Below are 13,446 nucleotides of genomic sequence, written 5' to 3'. Positions count from 1 at the left end.
GTTTAACATGGGAGTCTATGGAAGGGGCACCCATATTTAAAAAATCAGTGCTCCCCGGCCGTAGATCTCCCAGATAACAAACTTTGCACACTTATAGAGGAAGAGTCGGGCTACATGTGTGCCAAGTTTGGGGTCTAGGGGACCTATGGCCGGCCAGTACTGGGTCCCCAAATTCTGGGAGATTAGGCGCAAAAAGGCGACTCGAGTATAAGCCGAGGGGGGCATTTTCAGCACAAAAAAATGGTCTGGAAAAACTCGGCTTAAACTCGAGTATATACGGTAATACCATTTTAATGCAGGGGTTGGCGACCATTCCAAACAGTGTGGGTTAGCCACAATTTGCACAACATGCACAATCATATCACCTTGAAATTTACAAATGCAGCAATTTAGAATTTGGAAGAAAGGTTTAGCACTGGGGAACACTTTTTGAAAGATAAAAAGTACATTTTATATACAACTATATGGATCAGACCAAAACAAGGGACAAATGAGGAGGAAAGAGGGACAGGGAGACATTTCTCCAAAACAGGGAGAGTCCCTCAAAATCAGGGACAGTTGGGAGCTGTGTGCTCAATGCACAATTTACCAACATAAAAAAAAACTCTGTGCCCAGGACTACAATCATTCTTGTTTCTATAGAGAATGTTTTTTTCTCATGTAACACCCTCTACCTTAGGTAGGTAGGTGCTAGAGTAGTGTTTTTGTGTGTACTGCCAGTGCAGGTAAATCTAGGCAGGCCTAGCTGTGCCTGTTTGTTTTGATCTGGGGGCAGGGGAGTAGTTTAGTGTAGCAGTAGATGACTGACATGTCTTTCAGCTCTCTTGCGCCTCCTCTGTTTCCAGTGAGAAGGTTCTGGAAAATGGACATAGTGCTGGAGTGACATGGGGTGTGTTTGGGAGCCCTGACCAATCCCCAACTAGGATTGGCAGGGGCAGGCCTTCTGTATATACCCATGGCCAGCCAGCTATGGGAGGAGTTGTTGGGTGGAAGACCTGAATGATAGCATGTTAGGCTGTGGTGGCCATTGAAGGACCCCTTTTCGAGAAGGGTGACCTCGGGGCCTGGAGCTTGGGAGCTGGGAGGGAGCCTTTTTTTACACGGTCATTGAGAGGTCCTGGAACAGGAACTTGAGGAAGACAGCGGAAAGCACTGCCAGGAAAGTCATTCAGGAGGGATCCATTCCGGGGTCGGTAAGTGAGAAGCTCTGGGAGAGACATGCCAGGATTGCGGAGCCAGAGGGAGAGACTGTGCTGTTGAAGTCAAGTCGCTGCAGCCAGGAGGGTTGGCAGGATTTGTATCGGACTTGCTGGGATCAGTAGTCCACCAAGTATCAGCACAATTATCCTTTTCATCTAAAATGGTTTCTATCACAGAGGGGACTGCAGACCCCAGCTAGGATGATCACGTGTCCCAGATTGCCCGGGACAGTCCCGCATTTTTCAGGTCTGTCCCGGGCACCTTTATTCCAGGACAATACCGTGTCCCGGAATGAAACTGACAAAGCCACCCCCCCGGGCCAAGCTAATGCCCCCAAAAAAGGCTGCCACATCACCTCTTTATTCACTGACAGCACTTGTCCTGGCTGGGAATGCCGGGAGGAGCACAGTCCCCGCCCTCTGCTTGTGATTGGAGAAATCATAAATCCCACCTCTTGTGTCCAATCACTGTGCTGTGATTCGTTACAGCACAAGCTGATTTTTGGAAAGGGGGGTGTCCCTGAATGGTAGTTTGGAAGTGTGGTCACCCTAACCCCCGCCTGCAAATGGCTACTAGAAAAATGTGAGGACTTATTCAGAGTGAGGCCTAGCCATGTGCTAACGGTGACAGGAATCTAGAATTGGACAGTGGAGGAAAGCAAGTGATCTCAAGTAGTCCAATAAGAAAGACTTATCCTTTGGACATCACATGTCCCTTTTCCCCATCCAAGTTTAATCCCCTAATAAAAACCACAAAAACAAGTAAGAGACCGTTCATTGACTGGAGAAAGTGTGCCTAATATGGATGTCTGACTAAGCAGGGTGATGTGTGGATGCTGAAACACACCGCGACCCCACGGGGGCACCACTACACCCACCCAAGATGTGATCACCTCTCTGTGTTTTGCTGCACACTGTGCTCTCTATGTGTTCTGTGTGATCTCTTTTCTTCTATAGGAGGGGCCATCAAACCTGTGGTGACCTTCACACCCAACTGGGGGAATATATTATACTTTGATGATGTGACTATAACATGTGATGTGCTGTCTACTGAGGAGCCCCGGACCTATCACTGGTACAAAGATAAGAGACTGATAGAAAGAGATCAACAGAGACTTCATATCATTGGATCTTCAGTAGAGGAGGACAGAGGAGATTACCAGTGTCAGACCATCGGTGGTGATATCAGTGATCCCGTCTTCCTAAATGTTACAATAAGTGAGTGATCTCATCTCATCTCCATCATTACAGATTGTTGGGTGTGAATAGAACAACATAAAGTATCATTTTATTACATTTCAGATTATGTCATCCTGCAGAGACCCCTATCTGCCATCTATGAAGGAGACCCCCTGACTCTGAGATGTCATCATATAAAAGATTTGGATGCAATAAACACAACATTCTACAAGGATGATCAGGAGATAAAATCATCAGAATCTGACTCCACATTCCATATTCCTAATATAAGGAGGAGTCAGTCTGGACTCTACAAATGTACTAAAAGAATACACCGCTATGATAGATCAATTGTGCGAGAGTTCTCAGATGTCTCCTTTATCTCTGTGAAAGGTAAATTAAAATTCTATTTAAAACTGTATCTTTAGAACCTTTGGTTGATCCAGAGGAAGGAGAACTCCCACAAAAAATACGTTCTGTTGTTGAAATTGACCTTAAAGTGATTGTAAAGTCTTGTTTAAAAAAAAAAAGATAAATAACAAACATGTTATACTTTCCTGCTCTGTGCAGTTGGTTTTGCAGAGCAGCCCGGATCCTCGTTCAAGAGTCACAAGACCCTCTGCAGACAAGTGCCATACAGTTGTCCGCTCTCTGATTAGATGAGTCAAAGACCCTCTGTAGACAAATGTCATACAGCCAATCACTCTCTGCTTAGAAGAGACATGAGACCCTTTTCAGGCAAGTGCCAAACAGCCTTGTTCTCTCTGCTTAGGAGAGTCGTGAGACCCTCTGCAGATAACTATCATACAACCAATCACTCTCTGGCTCTGCTCAGTCCCTCTTCGGTGCTCCTGGCCCCTCCCTCCTATGGAGTGCCTTCCACAGTCAACAGCTTCCTATGGGGGCACCTGAGCCAGCCAAGTTACAGCTCCGTGTGTCTATTCAGACACGGAGCCCCGACCCAGCCCTGCCCCCTCTCTCCCCTGATTGGCTGATTGACTTTCATTGACAGCCACAGGAGCCAATGGCACCACTGCTGTGTCTCAGCCAATCAGGAGGAGAGTCCCAGATAGCTTAGACATTTGTGGACCTTGCTGGAGAGAAAAGGGGCTCAGGTAAGTAATAAGGGGGTGCTGGGGGGGGCTGCTATACACAGAAGGTTTGTTATCTTAATGTATAGAATGCCTTTACAACCTTTAAATTTCACCATGCAGACTGCTAAAGTGACTTTTTTTTTCAAAAACGGTCAGCGTTGACCGGGTGATGACATGTCTTTATTTATCAAAAAAAGCCACGTCACTGACAGATTGCCGCTGGGGTCACGCGATCGGTCCCCGGAACCCCGGAACTGAAGAACGGGGAGAGCCGATTGTAAACACGGCTTCCCCGTGCTTCACTGTGGCGGCTGCATCGATCGTGTCATCCCCTTTTATAGGGAGACACAATCGATGACGTCACACCTACAGCCACACTCCCCTACAGTTGTAAACACACACTAGGTGAAACATAACCCCTTCAGCGCCACCTGTGGTTAACTCCCAAACTGCAACTGTCATTTCCACAATAAAGAATGCATTTTAAATGCATTTTTTGCTGTGAAAATGACAATGGCCCCAAAAATGTTTCAAAATTGTGCGAAGTGTCCGCCATAATGTCGCAGTCATGAAAAAAATCGATGATCGCCGCCATTAGTAGTAAAAAAAAAATAATTAATAAAAATGCAATAAAACTATCCCCTATTTTGTAAACGCTATAAATTTTGCGCAAACCAACCGATAAACGCTTATTGCGATTTTTTTTACCAAAAATATGTAGAAGAATACGTATCGGCCTAAACTGAGGAAAAAAAAATATTTTTTATATATATTTTTGGGGGATATTTATTATAGTAAAAAGTAAAAAATATTGATTTTTTTTCAAAATTGTCGCTCTATTTTTGTTTATAGCGCAAAAAAATAAAAACCGCAGAGGTGATCAAATACCACCAAAAGAAAGCTCTATTTGTGGGAAAAAAGGACGCTAATTTTGTTTGGGAGCCACGTCGCACGACCGCGCAATTGTCAGTTAAAGCGATGCAGTGCCGAATCGCAAAAAGGGTCCTTTACCTTTACCATTTTGGTCCGGGGCTTAAGTGGTTAAAGGAACGTGTTAAAAAAATTAGGTGTGCTTCTCTAACTTTCAAAAGCCTTGAACCAATTTTTTCCCTAACTGCACCTCCCCCTCTCAAATAAAAAGCTCGCACCCAGCAAACCACAGCCTCCATTGTGTGAATATTGGATGTGGTGATAGTTCCGGGGCAGAGTAGACCTGTACAGCCCCCCCATAGAGACACACCTGTCCTGGAACCAGAACCACTTCCAGTAGTGAGGCTGGGGACTCTCCAGTACCGGATGGGTGGATCAGATTTGTATGGGTACAGCTGTACTAACACTATACAGTAACCAGCCAGTACCGGAAATCTCCCAATGCATACTTGCGAAAAGGGAGCTTTCCAGTCATGTGACTGCTGTTACTGCCAATCACAGTGGTCACATGACCGGAATACCTGCCTCCTCCTCCCAGCATTTAGAATCTCTTGAAAGGTGGGAAGTGGCGGCAGGGAGGGGTTAATCATTTGGAGTCACTATACTTTAGGATATATAAGTAGTAGGGATGAGCTCGTAAGTTCGACTCGAACATCGGGTGTTTGGCCGTTTGCTGAACTTAGAACATTATGGGGCGTTTGCGGGAAATTTGAGCGCCCGCGGAACGCAGTGCATTGACGGCTGCTGATTGGCCAAAGCGTGCGTCTGATCTGCATGGTTTGGTCATTCACAGTGCGCTCTGCTGTGAGAGCCATGATTGGCCAAAGGCAGGGTGCAAAGTGACATTTCTAAAGGAAAAAAAAATTCCTTTAAAACTGCTTGTGGCTGTAATGTATTGCTGGATCAGCAATATAAATAAAAATCATTGAAAAAAAACAGCATTCTCCCCCCCCCCCCCAATCCATTGCCAGGCCCTTTGGTTCTGGTATGGATATAAAGGGGAACCCTGCACTAAAATAAAAACAAATGGCATGGGGTCCTTCCTAAAATTCCTACCAGGCCCTTCAGGTCTGGTATGCATATGAAGAGGAACCCGGTGCCCAAAATAAAAATAAAGGCGCGAGGGTCCCCCAAAAATCCATACCCAGCCCTTATCCGAGCATGCAACCTTGCAGGCCACAGGAAAAGAGGGGACGGGGACGAAAGAGTCAAATGTCCCACGATGTCCATTCATCTTCAATCACAGCATTGACGGTCCCAAGAAAAAAAAAGAATGAAAAACTCTGCCACGATGGGAGGCATCCCCACGACTGCAGTCTTTTAGCTGTGACAGCTGTTATATAGCTGAGGGCGGGGCCGCCCAGTGACATAGACGGGTGACCCCACCCCCCTCTGATGTTACAGTGACAGACCCCCACAACCATCGGGCAAGGGTTGTGGGGAAGAGGCCCTTGTCCCCATCAACATGGACCCCAAAGCACCCTCCCCATGTTGAGGACATGTGGCCTTACGGTTCAGGAGGGGGGAGCGCATTTTTCCCCCCCTTTCCTGTGGCCTGCCAGGTTGTGTGCTTGGATAAGGGTCTGATATGGATTTTGGGGGACCCCTACGCCATTTATTTTATTTTGGCGTGAGGTTTCCCTTAAAATCTATACCAAACCTGACGGGCCTGGTATGGATTTTGGGGGGACACCCACGCAATTTTTTTGATTTTTATCTATATTGCCGTGATCCGACAATACATTGCAGCCACAAGCAGTTTTAAATTACATTATTTCCTTTAGAAATTTAATTTAGCTTTGTTAATGTTATAAACATGGGAAAGATGCGCTACTTTACAGTCAGACTAAGGGGACCCCCAGGCACGATATTTAAAGGAATATTTTATTATTATTGTTTCACTTTAGGCATTATTAAAATCACTGCTCCTGAAAAAAATTCAGTTTTTAAAACTTTAGGCTTTAGCCCGCTCTCTGCTGAAAACGGGTCACAGGAGTGCCAAATGAACTGCAGTCCTGTGATACACAGGAGAAGTACAGCCAAACAAGCTTTCTTCGTACTTCTACTTTAACACCGCGTACACACACTCGGAATTTCCGATGGAAAAATTAAGACGGAATTTTTTCATCAGATATTCCGACCGTGTGTATGTCCCATCTGACTTTTTACGTCGGAAATTCCGACGGACTTAGAAAGAGAACATGCTCTCTTTTTTTCCGACGGAAAAAAATTCTATTGGAAATTCCGTTTGTCTGGATGCAATTCTGACGGACTAAAAACCATGCATGCTCAGAATCCAGTTGACGCATGCCCGGGAGCATTGAACTTTATTTTTCTCGGCTCGTCGTAGTGTGGTACGTCACCGCGTTCTTGATGGTTGGATTTTAGTGTGACTGTGTGTATGCAAGACAGCTTGAGCGGAATTCCGACGGAAAAAATGGTCGTGTGTACCAGGCATCACTGTTTAGTCTGTCTTAGTAGTAGTAGAAGTAGGTGAGGTTGAAAAAAGACACAAGTCCATCAAGTCCAACCCATGTGCATGATTATATGTCAGTATTACATTGTATATCCCTGTATGTTGTGGTCATTTAGGTGCTTATCTAATAGTTCCAAAATATACTGGAAGTTTCCCTGGTTTCTAAACCAAAACTTGCCCTTGTATTTCTATGTGACAATACACTATAGTATAAGGCCCCTTTCACACGGTCGGACCATTCTGGACGGCCTGTCAGTTTTGACGGCGGACCTGAACGGCCGCTCCATGCAATCCTATGGAGCGTCGGATGTTAGTGGAGACATGTCCCGCTGAGCTGGCGAAGTCCGCCTCGTGTGGAAGAGGCCTAAGCACCACTAAGGTAGGACCTCCTGGGAATGAGTCATGTACTCTGTAAAGTGCTGTGTTGGTGATATATAAATGTAGTAAATAAATACAATATGGGTTACAACTAGCATGTAACTTCCTAGCTCTAGCACATTGCAATTGTCATTAATTTCCTCTTCCAGAGATCTTCTCTCCTCCAGAAATAAAAGTGACCCCGTCCAGGGTAATAGAAGGAGGTGAGATGACGGTGAGATGTGACACCAGACTGGATCCACTCAGAGGCGGCACAGAGCTGCACTTTGCCTTCTACAGAGATGGACGGACTGTGCGGGGATACAATGTATCTGATACATACAGAGTGCGGTCATCTCAGCTGGAGGATTCTGGGAAATATACCTGTGAAGTGAGGACGACGTCTGACACTGTGAGGAAGATGAGTGATGGGATCCATATCCAGATAACGCAGAAATATGGTGAGCTTGAAGAACTGAATAAGCCTCTGATCTGTACATGTCCTTTCTCAAATATCACTTTATGCAAAATACATTCCTCCTGAGACCCAGTCTGTAGAGATAGTTTGGCAACTTGCTGACTTGAGAAGGTCCACAGGCAGTGTTAATTTACCAAAATGATGCAGAAGTGAAATTGATGGTAGCTTATTTCAGGTTTACATATACAAAGAATGTTTTGGGGTGAAAAGACATTTTGATCAAAAAGCCTCCTGATTCTCCAGAAAGAGAAGCTAACCCGGCAAACAGAATAGAAGGAAGTTCCTAGCTAAGGGCTGATATATCTAACCCTATAGAGATGCAGGGTATACAGGAGCATACCACAACTCAGTAAATTATTATAAAGTAGACTGATGTGGCAGCACAGTATAATTATACATTGGTAATATAAATGTACACTATCTGTATAAGACAAATCCAATCCAGCATAACCAGTGCAAAGGGGTCTACAGACATTACAGAATGTTCCTCTGAAGATTCTCATCTATCCAGGTCATGGTATAGTTAGTGTCAGATGGGTGATCCCACCCCCCCTCTGATGTTACTTGACAGACCTCCACAACCACTGGGAAGAGGTTGTGGGGAAGAGGCCCATGTCTCCATCAACATGGGGACAAGACGTTTTGGGGGGGACCCCAAAGCACCCTCCCCATGTTGAGGGCATGTGGCCTGGTATAGTTCAGGAGGGGGGGGCACCCTTTCACACCCCCCTTTTCCTGTGGCCTCCCAGGTTGTGTGCTTGGATAAGGGTCTGATATGGATTTTGGGGGGACCCCCACGCCATTTTTATTATTTTGGCATGGGGTTCCTCTTAAAATCCATACCAAGATTTATTCCTTGCAGCCAGACTTACTATAGTATGTCAACCCACCTATGATTGTAGAAACCTTAGGCCCCGTACACACGACCAAACATGTCTGCTGAAACTGGTCCGCGGGCCAGTTTCAGCAGACATGTTCGGTCGTGTGTAGGCCCGAGCGTGCAGGATTCCAGCAAACATTTGCCCGCCAGGCCTTTTCCCAGCGGACAAATATTCCTGGACTTGTTTTAAAACAGTCCGCTGGAATCCTGCCCGCTCGGACATGTTCGGTCGTCTGTACAGACCTACCGTACATGTCCGAGCGCCCGCCATCCCTCGCATGCGTCGAATGACTTTGACGCATGCGTGGAAGCATTTAACTGGCAGGCCCGCCCACGTCCTCGCGTCATTGTCGCGGCGACACCGCGGACACGCCCGCGTATTGTTTACGCGCGGATTTCTGTACGATGGTTAGTACAGCCATCGTACAGAAATCCCCGGCCAGACATGTACGGTGAAAACGGTCCGGCGGACCGCTTTCATCGTACATGTTTGGTCGTCTGTACACGGCCTTACAGACAACAAACACACATAGTGCTTATGAGATACAATTCGCTCGCAGCTTAGGTAATCACACAAAGATCATTGAAATATGGAGTCCATGGAAGGCTTGGTACCCACAAAACATAGGCTTCGGGGTGTCTGGAAAAGATACTTAAGCAATACACAATATTACAATGTACTTAAAGTGATAATTCCACTGCTATAACTCACCCTATAATAGTTGATTAACGGACATATTCTCTTAATGTTTGTTTATAGCTACTATCCTCTTTTCTTCCTTTATTTTTCATCCTTTCTCAGTTGTTGTTTACTTGTGGTCAGGCATAGAAGTAATTGGACCCTCACTAATATTATGATAGCCTGCCGGATTTTAGCGGTCTACTGTCTTTATTTATTTTTTTGCAGTTTAGTTCAAAATACAATGCTTTTAGATTGTGTGAGTGGGTTGTGTTTTCTCCTCCCCAGTAGGCACAGTTTGCTCCCAGGTGGGGTGCCGGGGTTGGGGACAGTACCTCCCACATGGCGCTTATCGTGCGGTATTGCTTATAATGTCTGTATAAGACTGTTACTTCGCATGTGCCTTATTGCGTAACAGCAATTGTTGAATGTATCTTTCTATTATTGTTCTTACAAAAACCTTCACTAAAGACATATTGAAATTAAAATCCAAACCAAACCTGACGGGCCTGGTATGAATTTTGGGGGGGGGACCCCATGACTTTTTTTTTACATTTTGGCGCAGGGTTCCTCTTAAAGGAACACTAAAGGCAAAGTTTTTTTTTTTAAATAAAGAACATGTTATTTAACATGTTGAAGTCGGATGTAACGAAACGCGTCAGGACGTGGCTACGGCGGCGTATCCATGAAGTCGTGAAGAGTGCGTTCCACCGCTCCACCATCCCTACCAGACCAGCAGCGTGCATCCAGCACAAGCGCGACCCCCTGTGTGCAGAGGAGAGCGGTGAATTATACTCCTTTACTCTTATGCTCATTTACAAGTATACCTATTGTACGTAGATAGGAAGCGGGGTGTGTTTACACAGGTTTTTTTTATTAAAGCAACATTACACTATTTGGTGCCCTTTGTTTTTTCTATGAACCCCTGTTTGGAGTTTTTAAAAAATCCCTTGCTGCTTCTGGAATGAGGTTGGAGGTTCGATCAGGATGATTGATTTTCATGGCTTTTCTTTGTTAAATTTCTGGTGAGTTTGAACCCCAGAGGGGAAGTGTGCCTCACGTTTTGGTGAACATTGGAAATCGGTGGAGGGTGTACTAATATATCCTGGAAACATTTCCTATACTACTTTGAACTTTGCCTGATTCACTGATCTATGGACTTTTTTTCCAACATCTTTTATCTATATGTTTTTCACTCATGTTTAGCGCTGTTTTATCATTTTATAACCATTATCTACTGGTTATACTTGTTGATTCTTTGTTTACAAAAAAAAAAGTAAAACTTACCTCCACTGTGCAGCTTGTTTTGCACAGAGTGTCCCCTAACCCTGTCTTCTGGGGTCCCTCGGCGGCTGTCTTGGCTCCTCCTCGCAAAAGCTTTCCACCTTCATGCGAGCAATATCGCATGGTGGAAAGCTTTTGCGAGCGCGCTCCCGTGATACAGCGGCGGGCATAGCCACCAACTGTATCACTCGGCCCCGCCCCCCAGCGCGCCGCGTCATATGCTGTGATTGATAGCAGCGCCAGCCAATGGCTGCGCTGCTATCAATCCGTCCAGCCTAGCCAATCAACAGCCAGGCTGGGAACCGAAGAGGATCACGTGGACGCGCACGGGACTTTCGAGGGGTCAGGTAAGTAAAACGGGGGTTCAGGGGGGCCGGTAACGTCGGATGTTTTTTCACCTTAATGCATTAAGGTGAAAAAACATTTACCTTTACAACCCCTTTAATATCCATACCAGACCTGAAGGGCCTGGTATGGATTTTGGGGGGGATCCCATGCAATTATTTTTTACATTTTGGTCTGTTTTTTTTTCAATGATTTTAATCTATATTGCTGGGATCAAACAATACATTGAAGTTTTAAATTACATTATTTCCTTTGCTGCGGTACTGTTATAAACATGGGAAATATGCGCTACTTTACAGGCAGACTAAGGACACCCCCCAGGCACAATATTTAAAGGAATATTTCATTTTTATTGTTTCACTTAAAGCACCTAAGGCAGACTGATGTCCAAATAAGGCCCTGATGTTGGGGATTCAAATCTTCTCTCTTCACCAACAATTATATTTACAATTGATTCTAGCTAAGTAACATTTTAGACTCTAATAAAAAAAGAATTGTATTGCATGTTTTTACCTCCATCATGTGAAGACACTGAAGAGATTTTTTTTTGGAAAAAGGTCTTAAAACATAAAGTTAAATACAAATTAGAAATACATATGTTTAATGGTTTACCTACCAATGGATTTGTCATTTTAGTCAGACCATCTTGTAACTGAAGCTCTGTACACACAATTGGATATTTGATGGAATCTAATCCGATGGATTTTTTTGTCGGATATCCGATGAAGCTGACTTTCATCAGTCTTGCCTGCACACTATCAGTCAAAAATCCAACCTTGTCCAACGCGGTGATGTAAAACACTACGACGTTCTGAGAAAAATGAAGTTCAATGCTTCCGAGAATGCATCGACTTGATTCTGAGCATGCATGGATTTTTCTCCAATGGAGTTCCCCACAGACGATCGTTTTTTTATCCATAGGAAAATTTTAAAACATGTTCTATTTTTTTTCACCGATGGAAAACAAACCGACCACACACGATCGGTTTGTCCGATGAAAACAGTCAGTTTTCATCAGACAAACCGATCGTGTGTACAAGGCTTAACTCTTCTCTTCTACCAGTTCAGTTTTGGTACTTTCTATGTCACCTCTCTCCTCCTACAGGTGGACTATTGGGACATAAAACAACAACAGCTTCTGTCCAACGAGATGGAAGCTGATCCAGACCCTTCATATACACTCATGCCCTGTACACAAGACTGGTTTTCCTGACATGCCAAAACCCAAAGTTTTTCCCGACGTGATTCCTGCCTTGCATACACAAAAAAAACGCTCGACCAAAGCGCGGTGATGTCCAACACGTACAACGGCACTATAAAGGGGACGTTCCATTCAAATGGCGCCACCCTTTGGGCTGCTTTTGCTGATCCTCGTGTTAGTAAACATTTGGTGAGAGACGATTTGCACTTTTCAGCCTTCTTGCTTTTCAATCCGTTACAGCGTGACGAATGTGCTATCTCCATTACGAACGCTAGTTTTACCAGAATGTGCAATCCCGTCTCGTAACTTGATTCTGAGCATGCGATTTTTTCCCCTCGATAAAGCATACACAGAAGCGGTTTTCGCGATGAGAGAAAGACAGAAGGGAAAAAATAGAGCAGGTTTGAATTTTTTTGCGGGCAGTTTTCTCGTCTGGAAAACTGCTATGGAGCATGCACACGACCGGTTTTCCCGACCAATCTAAAAAATGGCAGTTTTCTCGTCTGGAAATCCGGTCGTGTGTACGAGGCATCAGAATTTGTAATAGTTCAAAATCACACAATGCGTTCTGAAAATCAAATAACTTTCATCTCTGGTTCTCTCCTCAGATTACACGGTGCAGAATATAATACGACTGGTGATCTCTGGAATTGTATTATCTGCTGCTGTATGTTTCATCTACTTCCACAACAAGTGGTAGAGAAGAAGAGGAAGAACTTTTGGGAATCTGAGGACCTCAATGAAACATCTATGAACATGGAAAAGGTCTTGGTTGAATTAAAAGGAAATTCAGCACCTTTCAATAAATTTATATCCCCAAATAACCTGATATTAATCTAAAAAGATTAAATTGGTGAGCTTATACACTGAATATACTGTGCAGTGGAGAAAACAGAAGTGGTCCCTGAGATCACACATAGAGGACAGTTCACCAGGAAGGAAATAAAGTGGTTTTCTTGAAAAACTGAGATAAGATCCAAAACACAAATGTCACAAATGTCTTCTGATTATGTTGTTTATTCAGAAGCTCTGAAAACTAAACAAAGTATGATTTTTTTTGTATATAATGTCTTTTTTAATAAGGGTCAAGGTAAAGATGAATTATTATATATTAATATGTTGTATTCAAAATTGTAGACAGCAGATAACATTGTAGGCAATTTTTTTTATGTTTCTCCAATCTTCTTACCAACTTTGTAAAAAGCTTGTAGGCTGATGCCTAGACTATATTATGTTATATTTTTAACTGTGTTATATTTCTTTAAGTTTCTAACTAATGCATGTAGGGGTTAATGTAATTGTGTGACATGTCTTCCCATGTATGTGTGTGGCACCTCCCTTCTT

The 13,446-nt window shown here is 44.1% G+C and overlaps 1 protein-coding gene across 1 annotated transcript; it reads left to right on the top strand.

The window, feature by feature from the left end:
- The first annotated feature begins 1,763 nt into the window (after positions 1–1,763).
- Positions 1,764–12,818, top strand: LOC120920872 (Fc receptor-like B). The gene is made up of 4 exons (XM_040333240.1): positions 1,764–2,417; positions 2,502–2,771; positions 7,406–7,696; positions 12,711–12,818. Exons 1-4 carry the CDS (start codon positions 2,033–2,035, stop codon positions 12,800–12,802), a joined length of 1,038 nt encoding a protein of 345 aa, XP_040189174.1. The 5' UTR covers positions 1,764–2,032; the 3' UTR covers positions 12,803–12,818.
- The last annotated feature ends 628 nt before the right edge of the window (positions 12,819–13,446 follow it).

The sequence above is a fragment of the Rana temporaria genome, chromosome 13 (genome assembly GCF_905171775.1).
Source record: "Rana temporaria chromosome 13, aRanTem1.1, whole genome shotgun sequence".
In the NCBI taxonomy this organism is placed as follows: domain Eukaryota; kingdom Metazoa; phylum Chordata; class Amphibia; order Anura; family Ranidae; genus Rana; species Rana temporaria.
The sequence above is the reverse complement of the archived record's forward strand: the minus strand, read 5'-3'. Positions and strand labels throughout refer to the sequence as shown.